The sequence below is a fragment of the Pseudorca crassidens genome, chromosome 15, assembly GCF_039906515.1.
Source record: "Pseudorca crassidens isolate mPseCra1 chromosome 15, mPseCra1.hap1, whole genome shotgun sequence".
Taxonomy (NCBI): domain Eukaryota; kingdom Metazoa; phylum Chordata; class Mammalia; order Artiodactyla; family Delphinidae; genus Pseudorca; species Pseudorca crassidens.
The window spans coordinates 74444560-74457586 of NC_090310.1; the positions used below are offsets into that span (position 1 = coordinate 74444560).

Genomic DNA, 13027 nt, shown 5'->3' on the forward strand with positions numbered 1-13027 from the left:
TTCAGTAATTGGGGCACATGGGCCCAGTAGTTGTGGCTCGCGGGCTCTAGAGCACAGGCTAGTAGTTCTGGCACACGGGCTTAGTTACTCCTCAGCATGTGGGATCTTCCCGGAACAGGGATCAAACCCGCGTCCCCTGCACTGACAGGCAGATTCTTAACCACTGTGCCACCAGGGAAGTCCCATCAATTTTTTTTTTTTTTGGAAGTATAGTTGATTTACAAGGTTGTGTTAATTTCTGCTGTACAGCAAAGTGATTCATTTATATATATATACATTCTTTTTTCATATTCTTTTCCATTATGATTTATCACAGGATATTGAATATAGCTCCCTGTGCTATACAGTAGAACCTTGTTGTTTATCCATTCTAGAACCTCGATTTTTATAGCCACGTGGTCACCTGCCTCAGCCTCAGGGATGAAGCAGGATTAATTTAAGATCTTAGGTCACTTTCCCATTAGCGTTTGCAGACATTTGCTTTCCAGGCCTTCCTTGCAGCTCCAGCCAATGAGATGACAAGGGAAGCCTGGGAAGGCCGTGGCTTCTGGGGAAGCCACTCTCCATCAAGAAAAAGAGAGCATGGTCTGCTGTAAAGGTCTTTTCACCACTGCCCTCTACACACAACTTCCTGTTGTGACATCTAGAGCTGCAGCAACCATCCCACACCCATGAGGTGACCGGCACAAGAACAAAAGCCAACACACTGAGGATGGTGGAGATGGAAGAAATGACTCTGGCCATCAGTGTTTCGGTCCAGCTGCTGAACCAGCCTCACTGCCTCTCTCCAGACTCTGATGTGAGAAAATTAAATGTCTTTATTGGCTAAGCCACTATTAGTTAGGTTTTCTATTAATTGCAGCCAACAAACTCCTAATGGGATAGACTTGGGAATTACATTCATTCTTTCACTCATTCAGCAAATACTTACTGAGAGCTTGTTCTTTCCCAGGCTCTATTTAAGAAACTAGAATTCTACTACCAAGAATTTACCCAGATTTATCTGCAAAAGTAGGCCATGATTTTTATATGTGAAAAATGTTAATGTCCAACAAGAGGTAACTGGTTAGTTATTTTCATGGAGCTGTATTAAAAGAATGTATGTGATGGCATAAAGGATCTCCAAGATATAGAATAAAAGATCTCCAAGATATAGAATATATTTTTTGTCTACATAAAAAATATATATTTTAAAAATTATCTTGGTCCCAAGAAACTAAAGACATCCCTCCCTACAGCAAAGCTACCTGGAGGGGACAAAACACCTGTCTTGGAGCCAAGGGCTGGCCCCCAAGGAAAGTGAGCCAAGGTGGGACCATCCAAGTGACTCAAAGAACTAGCCACTCACCCCAGTTCCATTCCCCAACTCACATTCTCCAACAAAAGAAAGGTCAGCAAGTCCAAAAAGAGGCCTGACTGTCCCACTCCTGGACAAGCCTATGGCAAGTCACCCCGGGTTTGGCTTCCATCCTTCTCCCCCCTGGCCACGCCCAACCAGCATCCATTTCCAGTGTTCTCAGAAAGAAGGGATCCCCTATCCTTCCTAAATAAGTCAGTCCCATAATCCCACAGCCACGTTCAGACCCCCTTGCTCTCTTTCCTCATCTTAGCCCTCAAGGAGCACAGACAAGAGGGTCAGCATCGGCCTTTATTGGGGAAAAGAAGCACCACACACCCACTTTCCAAGCCCAGGGCTGGGTTTCCTATGCTCAGGGCAGCAGCAAGAACAGAAACAGAGCAGAGAGGGCAATGGAAGTCCCTGGGGGTGTCACAAGCCCCAGGACATCATCCTCTCCTGGCTACCAGGACAAGCCCCCTGGAGTCACCAAAGAAACTCAGGACACATCAGGACAGCTACGGCACCGGGCTCTCTGCAAGTAGAAGAAACATCAGGTCACAACTGTGCCCTCCTGGCTCCAGCTCCTCAACATGTTTTTTCCCTTCCACCCTGGAGAAGTTTGGCAAAGATTGCTCTCAAATGCCTTACATAGCTCCCTGCTTCCCAGACAATCCAGTCTAAACTGGCATTGAAGACTCTTATCATTCATTGACCAACCTTACATTTCCTGTTCAAAAAACAGCCTGTCTGTTCCCTTACACACTCTCTCACCACCCCCATCCCAGCTCCCCAAACACGTCACATACATTACCCCCTCTGTGCCTTTGCTGACCGTCACCAGACCACGCATGCAGCATGTTCTCTGGGCTCTCCTCCCTTGGTCACATCCTGCCTAGGCTTTAGGGCCCAGATCAAACCCTACTTCTAGGAGAAGGACCTTCCCAAGCAGCCACACTTACTCTCATCACCTATACGTGCATACTGCCTATACAAGGGTTCTGATCTCTGACATAGAATCTTTCTCTCCAACTAGACTCTCCAGGGCAAAAACTGTCTTGCCCTTCTGGAGTCCCCACCCAGCGCCTAAGCCAGTGCTCTGTACATAGCAGTTAAGGCCATTGTTATTGATAACAATGGGCTGTACTCACCTAATTCAAAATTAGACCTCATGGTCCGGTTGGGGTTCAGGGCCAGCTGGGGTGGCAGGATTGGCGGGACACAGAAACGGCCACAGCCTGACTTGCAGCACTTTTCCCCAGCTGGGCAGTTCTCATCCGCCATGCAGCTGACAATGCACAGGCCCACCAAAATGTTTGGACAGTCGCCACCCCGCCCTGTGGGATAAACAGGCATAGGTATAGAGACAGGAGGGTTGGCTGCAATGACTCCAAGTTCCCATCTGGGACTTAGAGGCTCCAGATGAATCCATCCCTGATTCTAACTAGGTCTTAACCAAAGATCTGGCTGGAAAACCTTGAAGTTCAAGGATCCGAGCCCCTGCAGGGCCCCAAGAGAGCATCTGGACTAATGATTTCCAAATGGTGTCCCACAGGAAGTTCTCTAGAGGTACCTTGGGACTTGATACCTCTGTGGGTTTGGGGCTGGGACTGGGTGGGATGCAGAAGGAGCGAGGCTCCCAGAGCACCACCCTCTCCCCCTATGCTTGGGCTTCCTACTAACACCCACTGCCTTCCTCTAGTTCTTTCAATGCCAACATGGGCCCCTTGGTCCTTGGAGGAGGGCTGCTTTGGGTTGAAGGGCTAGGAGGACTGGAAAGATGAGAACTCTGACTCCTCCCACGAAGAGAAAGAGAAGAAGGCCACAGATGGCTCCCTCCCAAGCCAACCCTGGGACCCCAGGAGCACTCAAGTCTTCCCCAAAGAGCCAACATACCTCCCTTAATGTCTCCATGGCAGGCATGGCCACAGCCAGTGCTGCAGCACTTATGTCCCTGAGGACAGGATGCGTCCCCATCACACAGCTCTTCACACGGAAGGGGGTCTGCAGGACATTCACTGCCAAACTCTGCCATAAAATCAGAGCATTGGGGCCCAGAGGTGTTCAAGCCCAGTGTTTCCAGTTATTTTTATTGGGACTCTGAGTACAAAATACATTTTCCATTGAGTCCCATGTGTACTTTATACCTATTTATGTGTAAAATGTACATATTTATGTGCATACATGTATATGCAATGCTGATACTTTATATTCTATTTCTTTTTTTTTTTTAATGCTGACCACAATATACTAAATAGCTATCCAGACTCACAGACTGAAAAGCACTGTTGAGGTCTAACACATTGTGGCAAATGCACTAGCTGCTACCCCCATATTCATTCTCCCTCCTTGCTTACTGTGGTTGACATCAACACTGCTGGCTGCTGGAATACGTGCTCTTGGGTAGCCCCCTCCCATACCGTCTCTGGGCTCGACTGGGTGACTTGCTTTGACCAACAGGACACCAGCCAAGTATGATGCAAGCAGAGGCTTGAGCAACACTTGCATACTGGGGCTTGAACACTCCCTCTTGGAAACCAGCCACCGTGCTGCAAAGCAGCTTTGGGCTAGGCTGCGGGATAGTGAGACGCCTCCAGAGAGAGAACCTGGAGGAGGAGAGCCCATCCTGGACATTCCAGCCACAGTGGAACTTGCCAGGGAGCTCCCAGCTGCATGAAGGACCTCAGCTGTGCCACTGGGTATAAGAACTGCCCAGCTAAGCCCAGCCAACACACAAAGCCACACAACTGTGAGAAAGAATGCACTGTGTTAATGTTGATGACTTCAGGATTGGGGCTTTGGGGGGAAAAAAAAAAAAAGAATGCACTGCGTTACATCGCTAAGTTTGGGGATCATTTGTTAGGTGGCAATAAATAACTGAAGCATTTGTGAATAGAACCCCAGGCTTGTTCTGAGAGGCAGTGAGCCCAGTCAGCTAAAATGATTTGCTTCCCCCATATTCCCTTGTAACTAGGGGTGACCACAAACTAAGATATAAGCTGGGAAAACTATTGCATTGTTGGTTCAGGGAATACAGCTGTCAAACTGCCCTCTCATTTCTTTCTTCTTCCAGTCCAAAGACAGACAAGGAATCAGAGCAGCCTTCTTGCAACCAGGAGGCACCCAGTATGAAGACAAAGTCAAGAATTGCAAAGGAGAGACAGAGAAATTGCTTCGTCGTGGAGCCACCACACCAGCCCTGGCGCTGACTTCAGGACTTCTTGTTATGTGAGAAAGAAGAATCCCTGTTGGTTTCATTTTCTGCTTCATGTAGCCAAACACATTCTTGATGTGTCCTTTCACAGCCCCTAAGAAGATAATGAAACTCAGAGAAGAGAAGGGGTTGGCCCAGAACTGCAGAGTGAGTCAGCGGCAAAGCAGGACAAAACTCAGCTTCTCGGTTTGCAGTGAAGCACTCTTTCTACTACACCATCCTTAAGACGTGTGGGCAACAGGCCAGGTCCATGGGGGCAGGCACACCCAAGAAGTCACATCCAAACCAAACCCACTCACCATGACTCATTCCTCTCAGTGTTTATTTCAAGTTTTTTAAATGGAGGGGAAAATGACAGGCAATTCAAGCTTTGTAGAAAACCGACACAGGACTGGCCCAGTGCCTCTGAGAACGAACATGTACATACGATTGGACACAGCTGGCTCTGGGAACTCTGACATGATGGAAAAAGCAAGTGTTGGACTCCAAGAGAATACATGCAGCTAAACAATCAAGATATAATAACCTGGCATCCTAGGATTTTTCGGAATAGCCCCTATTTCAAGTATTTTTTTGCCATTGTCCGCTTGTGTCACAATTATGTGTCTTGATATATTTTATTCAGAAAATATGGTCACTGTAACCACCAGATGTATCTCCCCACACCTCCCCACCTGTCTGACAAACACTAAAATCCATTTAACAAGGAACAAAGCCTTTTACCCCACGGTGGAGAAGGCTGGGCATAAAAAAAATCTCCCTGGTTGGGAAAAACACAGCAACATAAACTCACCAAGTCACCGTGTGCCCTAGAGTGGAGGCCTAGAATACCACACTTTCCAGATATCACCATTTTTCTGGGCCCAACTCTGAAGTAACCAGTGCCAGGAGGACCCTGCTACCTCTGCCCTCATCCTCAGGACCAGGCATAGAGACCAAAGCCCTACCCTCTCCCAGGCCAGGTTTCCTTGAGGTCTCTGGGGTTTTGTCAAATATTAGAAGCAATGAAGGGACACTTAGGAAGATAGGCTGAAGCCCTGAGGGTCACAGCACATCCCCTCGGACCAGTGCCCAGCAGAGCCACCCAGTCTAATACCCTATCTGATGCTTGAATCCCTGCCAAACAATCCCCTACTCTCAGCTTGAACAGCGGGAATTAAGGGGGCTTCAGTAGCTCCAAGCCAGACTACGCCATCCTTATACTTAAGCTAGACAGCCTTAGGTATAAGGAAGTCCTTCTTTATACTCAACCAAAATCTGTTTCTATCCATTGGTCCTTTTCCTATCCCCAGAGACCTGGCAAAAACATGGCTCATGCCATCTCTTTAGCCATCCTCTGCCTTTCACTGTCTTAGCTTTGCCAGGCTAGGTAAGCTCAGTTCCTCATAACACATGGTTTCCAGTCACCTCACAGGTATCTTAGCAGGAATCAGGATGAGAAATAGGAATGAGAGCCAGAACGGGGATGGTCATCCCTAGCCTCCAGATATGCCCCTATCCCAAGATCCCAAGCTATCACCAGAAAAGTAGAATAAAAAGCTGAAGCCTAGGAAATACGCACACTTAGTCTTTACCGTTGCCCCAGCTCCAACCTTCCCCTAGGGAAGAATGCCAGCTGCTGGCAGAAAATAAATTTCAAAACTTCTTAAGCCAAGAAGGGCCCTCTGAGCCTTCAAACCTACTCCTCTTCTCTTGTAAATAGACAGACACCCAGAAGCGGGAAGGATTGGCCTGAGGTCAATGGTCACAGAACTGGGTCCCAAACCCCCAGCTCTGACACTAGGTCCACTGCCCTTTAACCCACATCACGGTGATCCCCTGCACTCCGCAACGATCACCCAAAACCAAATCACCAAGCACTGGGACTCAGCTCAGTTCTGCCAAAAGACCCAGTGGTAGACAGTTTTAGGGGTTAGGAAAACTTATAAATAAACTAGTGTGTCTGGAACCCCCAAGACCACTCCTAGTTTTGGTGATTCTCTAGGACTCACAGAACTCAGCATACAGTTGTACCCATGGCCATGATTTACGACAGCACAAAAATACAAAGCAAAATCATCAAAGGGAAGAGGTGCACGAGGTGAAGTCCAGAGGAAGCCAGGCGCAAGCTTCCAAGAGTCCTCTCCCAGGGGAGTCACACAGGATGACTTCATTCCTCCAGTATGGAATTGTGACGGTACATGTGAAGTGGTATCTACCAGGGAAGCTCACTGGAGGCTTAGGGTTCTTCCTGCGGTCTGGTCACATGGGTGCTCTCTGCCTAGCTCATACCACTCTTATTAGTTACGGTGGCAGGAACCGTCTCAAAATCCAAATTCCCAGAAGCCCACCAAGGCCAATCTTGTGAGCAGGCCTTTCTGAGAATATCAGTCTTGGGCCTGCTGTGTCAACTCTTAGCTGTACAACCAGCAGTGAGGTTTTAGAAAAAGGGGACCCAAACACACAGGGAGCCCATGCCATCAATGCATACGAAGGATACAATGTACATGTCGTGGGATTTCCCTGGTGGCGCAGTGGTTATGACTCTGTGCTCCAGGGCTTCCCTGGTAGCTCAGTGGTTAAGAATCCGCCTGCCAATGAAGGGGATGCGAGTTTGAGCCCTGGTCCAGGAAGATACCACATGCCACGGAGCAACTAAGTCCACACGCCACAACTACTGAGCCTGCGCTCTAGAGCCCGCACTCCGCAACAAGAGAAGCCACTGCAATGAGAAGTCCGCGCACCACAAGGAAGAGTAGCCCCCGCTCGCCACAACTAGAGAAAGCCCGCATGCAGCAACGAAGACCCAATGCAGCCAAAAATAAATAAATAAATTTATTTAAAAAGACTCCACACTCCCAGTGCAGGGGGCCCCGGTTTGATCCCTGGTCTGGGAACTAGATCCCACATGCATGCCGCAACTAAGAGTTTGCATGCCACAACTAAGGATCCAGCAAGCCACAACTAAGCAGCCCGCCGGCCACAACTAAGACCCAACACAACGAAATAAATAAGTAAATAAATAAATGTTTTTTAAAAATAATAATAATGCACATGTCATAATAAGCAAAACAGAGGGTCACGGGGGATCAGGAGGGTTCAACTTTCATGCGGTGGAAGGCAGGCCATAAGGGAGCCAGAGGGGACAACTCTTAGGCCATAATCTGAATCTTCACTCCAAAACCTCCTCCTCCTCCTCCCAAAGTTGTCCCCTTCTCAGTAAAGACCACCACCATCACCCAACAGCTCCAGCCAGACACTCACCACCGTTTTTGACACTTCCTTTTCCTCAACACCCACATCTGCTAACTTCTTTCCCCGGGCCTGTCAGCTTCACCCTTCCCCGGGCCTGTCAGCTTCACCCTTCCCCGGGCCTGTCAGCTTCACCCTCAAAAGTACTTCAAGTCTGCCACTCTTCCAGGTCTGCACTGTCACCACCCTGGTCTGAGCCATGATCACCCCCAACCCAGCCTGGCATATTGGCCTCTCAACTGGCCTGCCATCTTCTACATTCGCCCCATCCATTCTTCAGACACCAGCAGAGTAGCCTTTTTAAAATGAAAAGCGGATCAGGCCTCTCCTGCTTTTATAGCCCCCTTTAAAGGCCTCCCATTGCACTTACAATAAAGCCTTAGACAGAGGCCCCGGAGACTCCCCCAAAGCCTGGACTCTGCCTCAACTGGAACCACCTTCCTTCACCATCTCTTTCCTCCAGCCACACTGACCTTTCCCCTCCTTAAAATAGTAAGCCCTGCCCCACTCCACTGCTTTTGCCCCTGCAGTTCCCTCTTCATAGCACTCCACCCAATGGCCAGCTCCTTCTCGTTCTCCAACTTAAAATGACACCTCCTCTTTCCCTCTCTTTTCTTTCCCTTCATTGCACTCATCACGACTGGTGGTTATTCTTGCTCGTTTATGATTATTTACTGTGTCTCACATCAGAGGGTGAGCTCCATGAGAGCAAGGGCTGTGGCTACCATGCTCACCCCAGGATGCCCAAATGCCAGGTAGGGCAGACACTCAATATGTACTGAATCCATTTATAAGTGAGCAAGTGAATAGACAAGCCAGACCTCAGATAGTTGGGAGGGAACCTGAACAGCAAGGTGCTGGGCATAACTATACGAGCTGTCAGGTATTATTTGGCAGGTTTTGTACAAGTTTCTTATGTGCATTTCTTCTCAACTGCATGCTGTAGACTGAATATTTATATTCTCCGAAAATTCATATGTTGAAACCTAATCTCCAAAGTGAGGGTATTTGGAAGTGGGGTCTTTGGGAGGTGATTAAGCCAGGAGACTGGAGCCCTCATGAATACTAGTGGCCCTTACTGCCCTTCTGCCACGTGAGGTCACAGCAAAAAGACGGCAGGCTACAAACCAGGAAGCAGGCCCTCCCAGACACTGAACCTGCTGGACCTTGATCTTGGACTTCCCAGCCTCCAGAATTGTAAGAAATAAATTTTTGTTGTCTATAAGCCACCCAGTCTATGGTATTCTGTTATAGCAGCCCAAATGGACACTGCATTATCACTCTATGAGATAAATACCCTTATCTCCATTTTAAGGATGATAAAAATGAGGTTCAAAGAGATGAAAGGACTTGTCCAAGGCCACAGAGCCAGCAAGCAGAGGAGCCCGGTTCAGACCCATGCTCAGACCCGAACTGCCTCAGGGGAGCAGGTCCCAGGGTCTGTCCTGTGCCCTCAGACACCCTGACATTCCTCCAAGTTACCAAACAGACAGGACAGGCTATGGTAAGCTTCTGGCAAATCAGAGCTTAATGAAAGTGGAGATTATTCATAGCCCAGGAAGGGGAATTCCCTGTGCAGTGGGCTGTAGCAACGAGTCCCGCTGGGTGAGTGGGCCAGCCCTCCTCCAGGAAAAAGTAGTTAGCTAATATCCCAGCAGAAATATTACTTCCCACCAGACGAGGAACCCCACTCAGCCAGTGGGCTCTGGGAGAGGTGCAGAGAGATCACTACTCTAACCGGCCAAGCTCCAAGGAAAGAGGAAGCCCCATCTGGGCTGGCCAGAGCCCAGGGCAGCTCACCAAGCTGCCTCGCCTGGCGGCCGGCCTCACCCTCAGCCCCCGCAATTCAGCCATCACCTTCAAACACTGCGAAGATTGTACCAGGCCTGACAAGTTGACAGTGAGTGACCCGCATGAGACAGATTCCCAGGCTCTGGTTCCAGAGCTGGCCCTCCAGAGTCCTGGCAAAGAGTACAACACTCTATTCTCCCTTACGGGCAGGCTGCCCAAGGGAGCTGCTGCAGCCAGGCGCAGACAACGCCACTGGGTACAGGGAAGGGGCCTGCTACCTGGGGAGGTTTGGCTGGAAGGAGGCCAGCCTTAACAGGAACCCTGAGTTCAAAGTATAAGATGCAGATAATCAATGGCCTGTTCTCTCCTGACAGAAGGCAAAGAACTGGGGACACGAGTGATTAAAGGAGAAGAGACCCCCCAAAAGGGGAAAAAAGAGGTGAGCTAAATTTCAAGAGCCAACCTATGAGATAGGAAGCTCTCTGGCTCTATCTAGCCCAGAGGCAAGATCGGAAAGGAGACTCGGATTTCGCCTCTCAAGCCAACATACCCTTAGGGGTGCCTGCTCGACAGAGCCGACCACAGCCTGCGCTGCAGTGCTTCTGCCTAGCCAGACAGGATTCATCCTCCCGGTATGGCTCTTTGCATGGGGTCTTATCGTGAGGGCATTTTCCTTCTTTCACTGCAAAAGTTATCACTTGAGATTGGGGCAACTGGCGAGGCCTCAAGAAACAGGGAATGGAAGCCAAATGTACTTCGGGGACTTTTAGTCTCTCCAAAATTCCTGTCAAAAATATTTCTGGGGCTTCCCTGGTTGCACAGTGGTTAAGAATCCGCCTGCCAATGCAGGGGACACAGGTTCGATCCCTGGTCCGGGAAGATCCCACATGCCGCAGAGCAACTAAGCCCATGCGCCACAACTACTGAGCCCGCGAGCCTAGAGCCCGTGCTCCGCAGCAAGAGAAGCCACTGCAGTGAGAAGCCCGTGCACCGCAAGGAAGAGTAGACCCTGCTCGCCGCAACTAGAGAAAGCCCACGCGCAGCAATGAAGATCCAACGCAGCCAAAAATAAATAAATTAAATAAATAAATAAATTCAAAACAAAATATTTCTGCAACCACTTTCCCCTTCTCCCACACAGCTGCTAACATGCACCCAGCACCACACATGGACCAGCCACTCTGCAGAGAGAGAGACAGAAAGCTTGGGGCGATCCTATTCTCACCCTAGGGTGAGAGCCCTCGGGAAAAGCTAGAACCTTTAGTAAGCCAGACTGGAAGTGCTATCTCCAGAGAGGACAGAGAAAGCCAGGAAGACCTATCCTGGCTGTCCCAAGAATCTATGCGTCCAGTTCTGTTCCACAGAGAAGACCATCTCCCCAGATGAGGACCCTCACTCTGGGAGGAGGCAGGGGATGACTTCTCTAGTCGTTTTCTATTGCTGTTAGCCAGGGATCCCAAATGATAGCTCACCATGCTCTCCTGCAGTCACCCAGGATGCCACAGACCCAAGAGCAAGAAGTGCCTTCAGGAGGAAGAGGCAGCTCGACATGATGATGATGCTGAGGGTAGAGATGAGAACTCAGTTCAGGCCAGACGTGTACACCTTGCCTTGTATCAATACATCAACCGAGGGAAGGGCAAGACTAGGGGATTGGTCTAAGGCCAGCCACAAAGTTTTCCCTTTCGCAATAATCCCCAACGATGTCTTCTCCAGACAAGAAGAAAAGTGACTGGTTGCTAGTGTGTGGGAAAATTCCTGGCACTACCAAAAGACACACGTGATGGGAATGATCAAACTCTGCAGTATACACAACATCCCTGGACAATGATGAGGAATCTAATGGGCAGCTGAGGAAATGGAGGGATGGCCACTGGATAAAGGATCAAAGAGAGCCTTAGAGGGTTTTGGAAGGACACAGCTACAGCTGTAATGAGAGAGGAAAGGACTAGAGACACAACTAAAGAAAAGAACCAAAGCTAATAAAATGCACTGTGGCTCCTGTCCATCCTAGCAACCTAGAAAACAGAGAATGGAACAGACCGCTTAGAAACTATCCAAAAACTACAGAAAAGCAGTGTTTAGATTTGTTCAGAACTAATATAAATGCACCAAAAACCTAAATCTTGGTCCCTCTAGCCCATACAGGGTATTATTGGACTATATGAAGGTTAGTCAACAAAACCCAAAAGAACAGCTGCTATGACTCAAGTAGTAACCTAGGTCATATATACTCCCTTTCTTTATTTCTTCTTCCTATATTTCTTTTTATTTTTTTTATCTATTCCTTTGGTCAACCATGATACCTAACAGCAATACCTATTGGCATTGCTTAGCCTAATAAGGTTAAAGGGTAAAAACCTCCTTAATAGGGACAAAGAGTTTGGTGCCAGAAAGTTGCCTTGTTGTTTTAAGGCTGATATTGGAGCGTGGAGATAATTAACATTTATTGATGACCTAACATGTGTTTTATACACATTATTTATTTTATGCCTCACAATAATCTTGCAGAAGTAAGAAAACTAGTTCAGAGGGAAAATTAGCCAAGGTCATTAAGCTAGTAAGTGGTAGCTGCTGGAATTTAATAATAGTAATGACAGATAACATTGTTTGAGGGTTTACTACTGCCAAGGTTCTAAGTACTTTACATGAATTAACTCACTTAATTCTCATTGCAACCCTATGAGTTAGGTACTATTATCCCCATTCTACAGATGGGGAAACTGAGGCACAGAAAGAAATGTGGGTCACAGCTAATAAGTAGCAGAACAAAGGTAAGCAGTCCAATCCCATAGTCAGTGTTAACCACCATATCATAATGGATTTGAACTCAGATCTTTCTAACTGCAAAACTCATGCACCGTATTACGACCTGATAAAAGTAATTTTATCTACCACCCATAAGTAGATCCAATTCTATTCATGGACGTCTTACCTCTAATGCAGAGCTAAAGGGGCTCTGGGGAACTCCACAGCTGTTAAATCCCGCATCCCCAGCCCATCCCAGTATCACGCATCTGGGGAGAGAAGCCCAGAATCTTCATTCAGATGCCTTCAGACGCCAAGAGGCAATCCCTGGGGTCAAGGCCTGGAGAGACCACTGGGTGAGTGGGATGGCATGGGCCAGACCCCCTCTTGCTGGGTTTCGGGGTCCTCGCATTGGGCCCATCCAATTCCGGGGGCTGAGTGCCAGGCATATTAAAATCTAGTTTTCCAGAGACAACTGCAGGCGCCTCGGTACCAAACGCTGCCCTCCGCTCCCCAACACCAGCCCGAGGAAACCTGCTCCCCTCCTCCTGACCCGCACTTCTCCACGGGTCTTGGTCCGGCCAGAGAAAGATCCTTGACTGAACACCCACAGTTTACACCCGAGGGGCGGCCGCTCCCGAGAGGGAGCCTGGTCAACCTACCACAGAGCCTCTAAGTCTGGGACCCGGCGAGACGCGGCGGCTCGG

The 13027-nt window shown here is 48.7% G+C and overlaps 1 protein-coding gene across 5 annotated transcripts; it reads right to left on the minus strand.

Moving 5' to 3' along the window:
- Positions 1-1635: 1635 nt before the first annotated feature.
- WFDC3 (WAP four-disulfide core domain 3) lies at positions 1636-13001 on the minus strand. 5 transcript variants are annotated; one of them, XM_067708289.1, is made up of 6 exons: positions 12983-13001; positions 12508-12589; positions 11045-11133; positions 3233-3364; positions 2488-2673; positions 1636-1871 (listed from the first exon to the last, which is right to left on the minus strand). In XM_067708289.1, exons 3-6 carry the CDS (start codon positions 11121-11123, stop codon positions 1855-1857), a joined length of 414 nt encoding a protein of 137 aa, XP_067564390.1. In that variant the 5' UTR covers positions 11124-11133; positions 12508-12589; positions 12983-13001; the 3' UTR covers positions 1636-1854. The 5 variants fall into 5 exon arrangements, with proteins under 5 accessions (XP_067564390.1, XP_067564389.1, XP_067564391.1 ...); XM_067708288.1 differs by lacking the exon at positions 12983-13001 and adding an exon at positions 12874-12978; XM_067708290.1 differs by lacking the exon at positions 12508-12589.
- Positions 13002-13027: the final 26 nt, after the last annotated feature.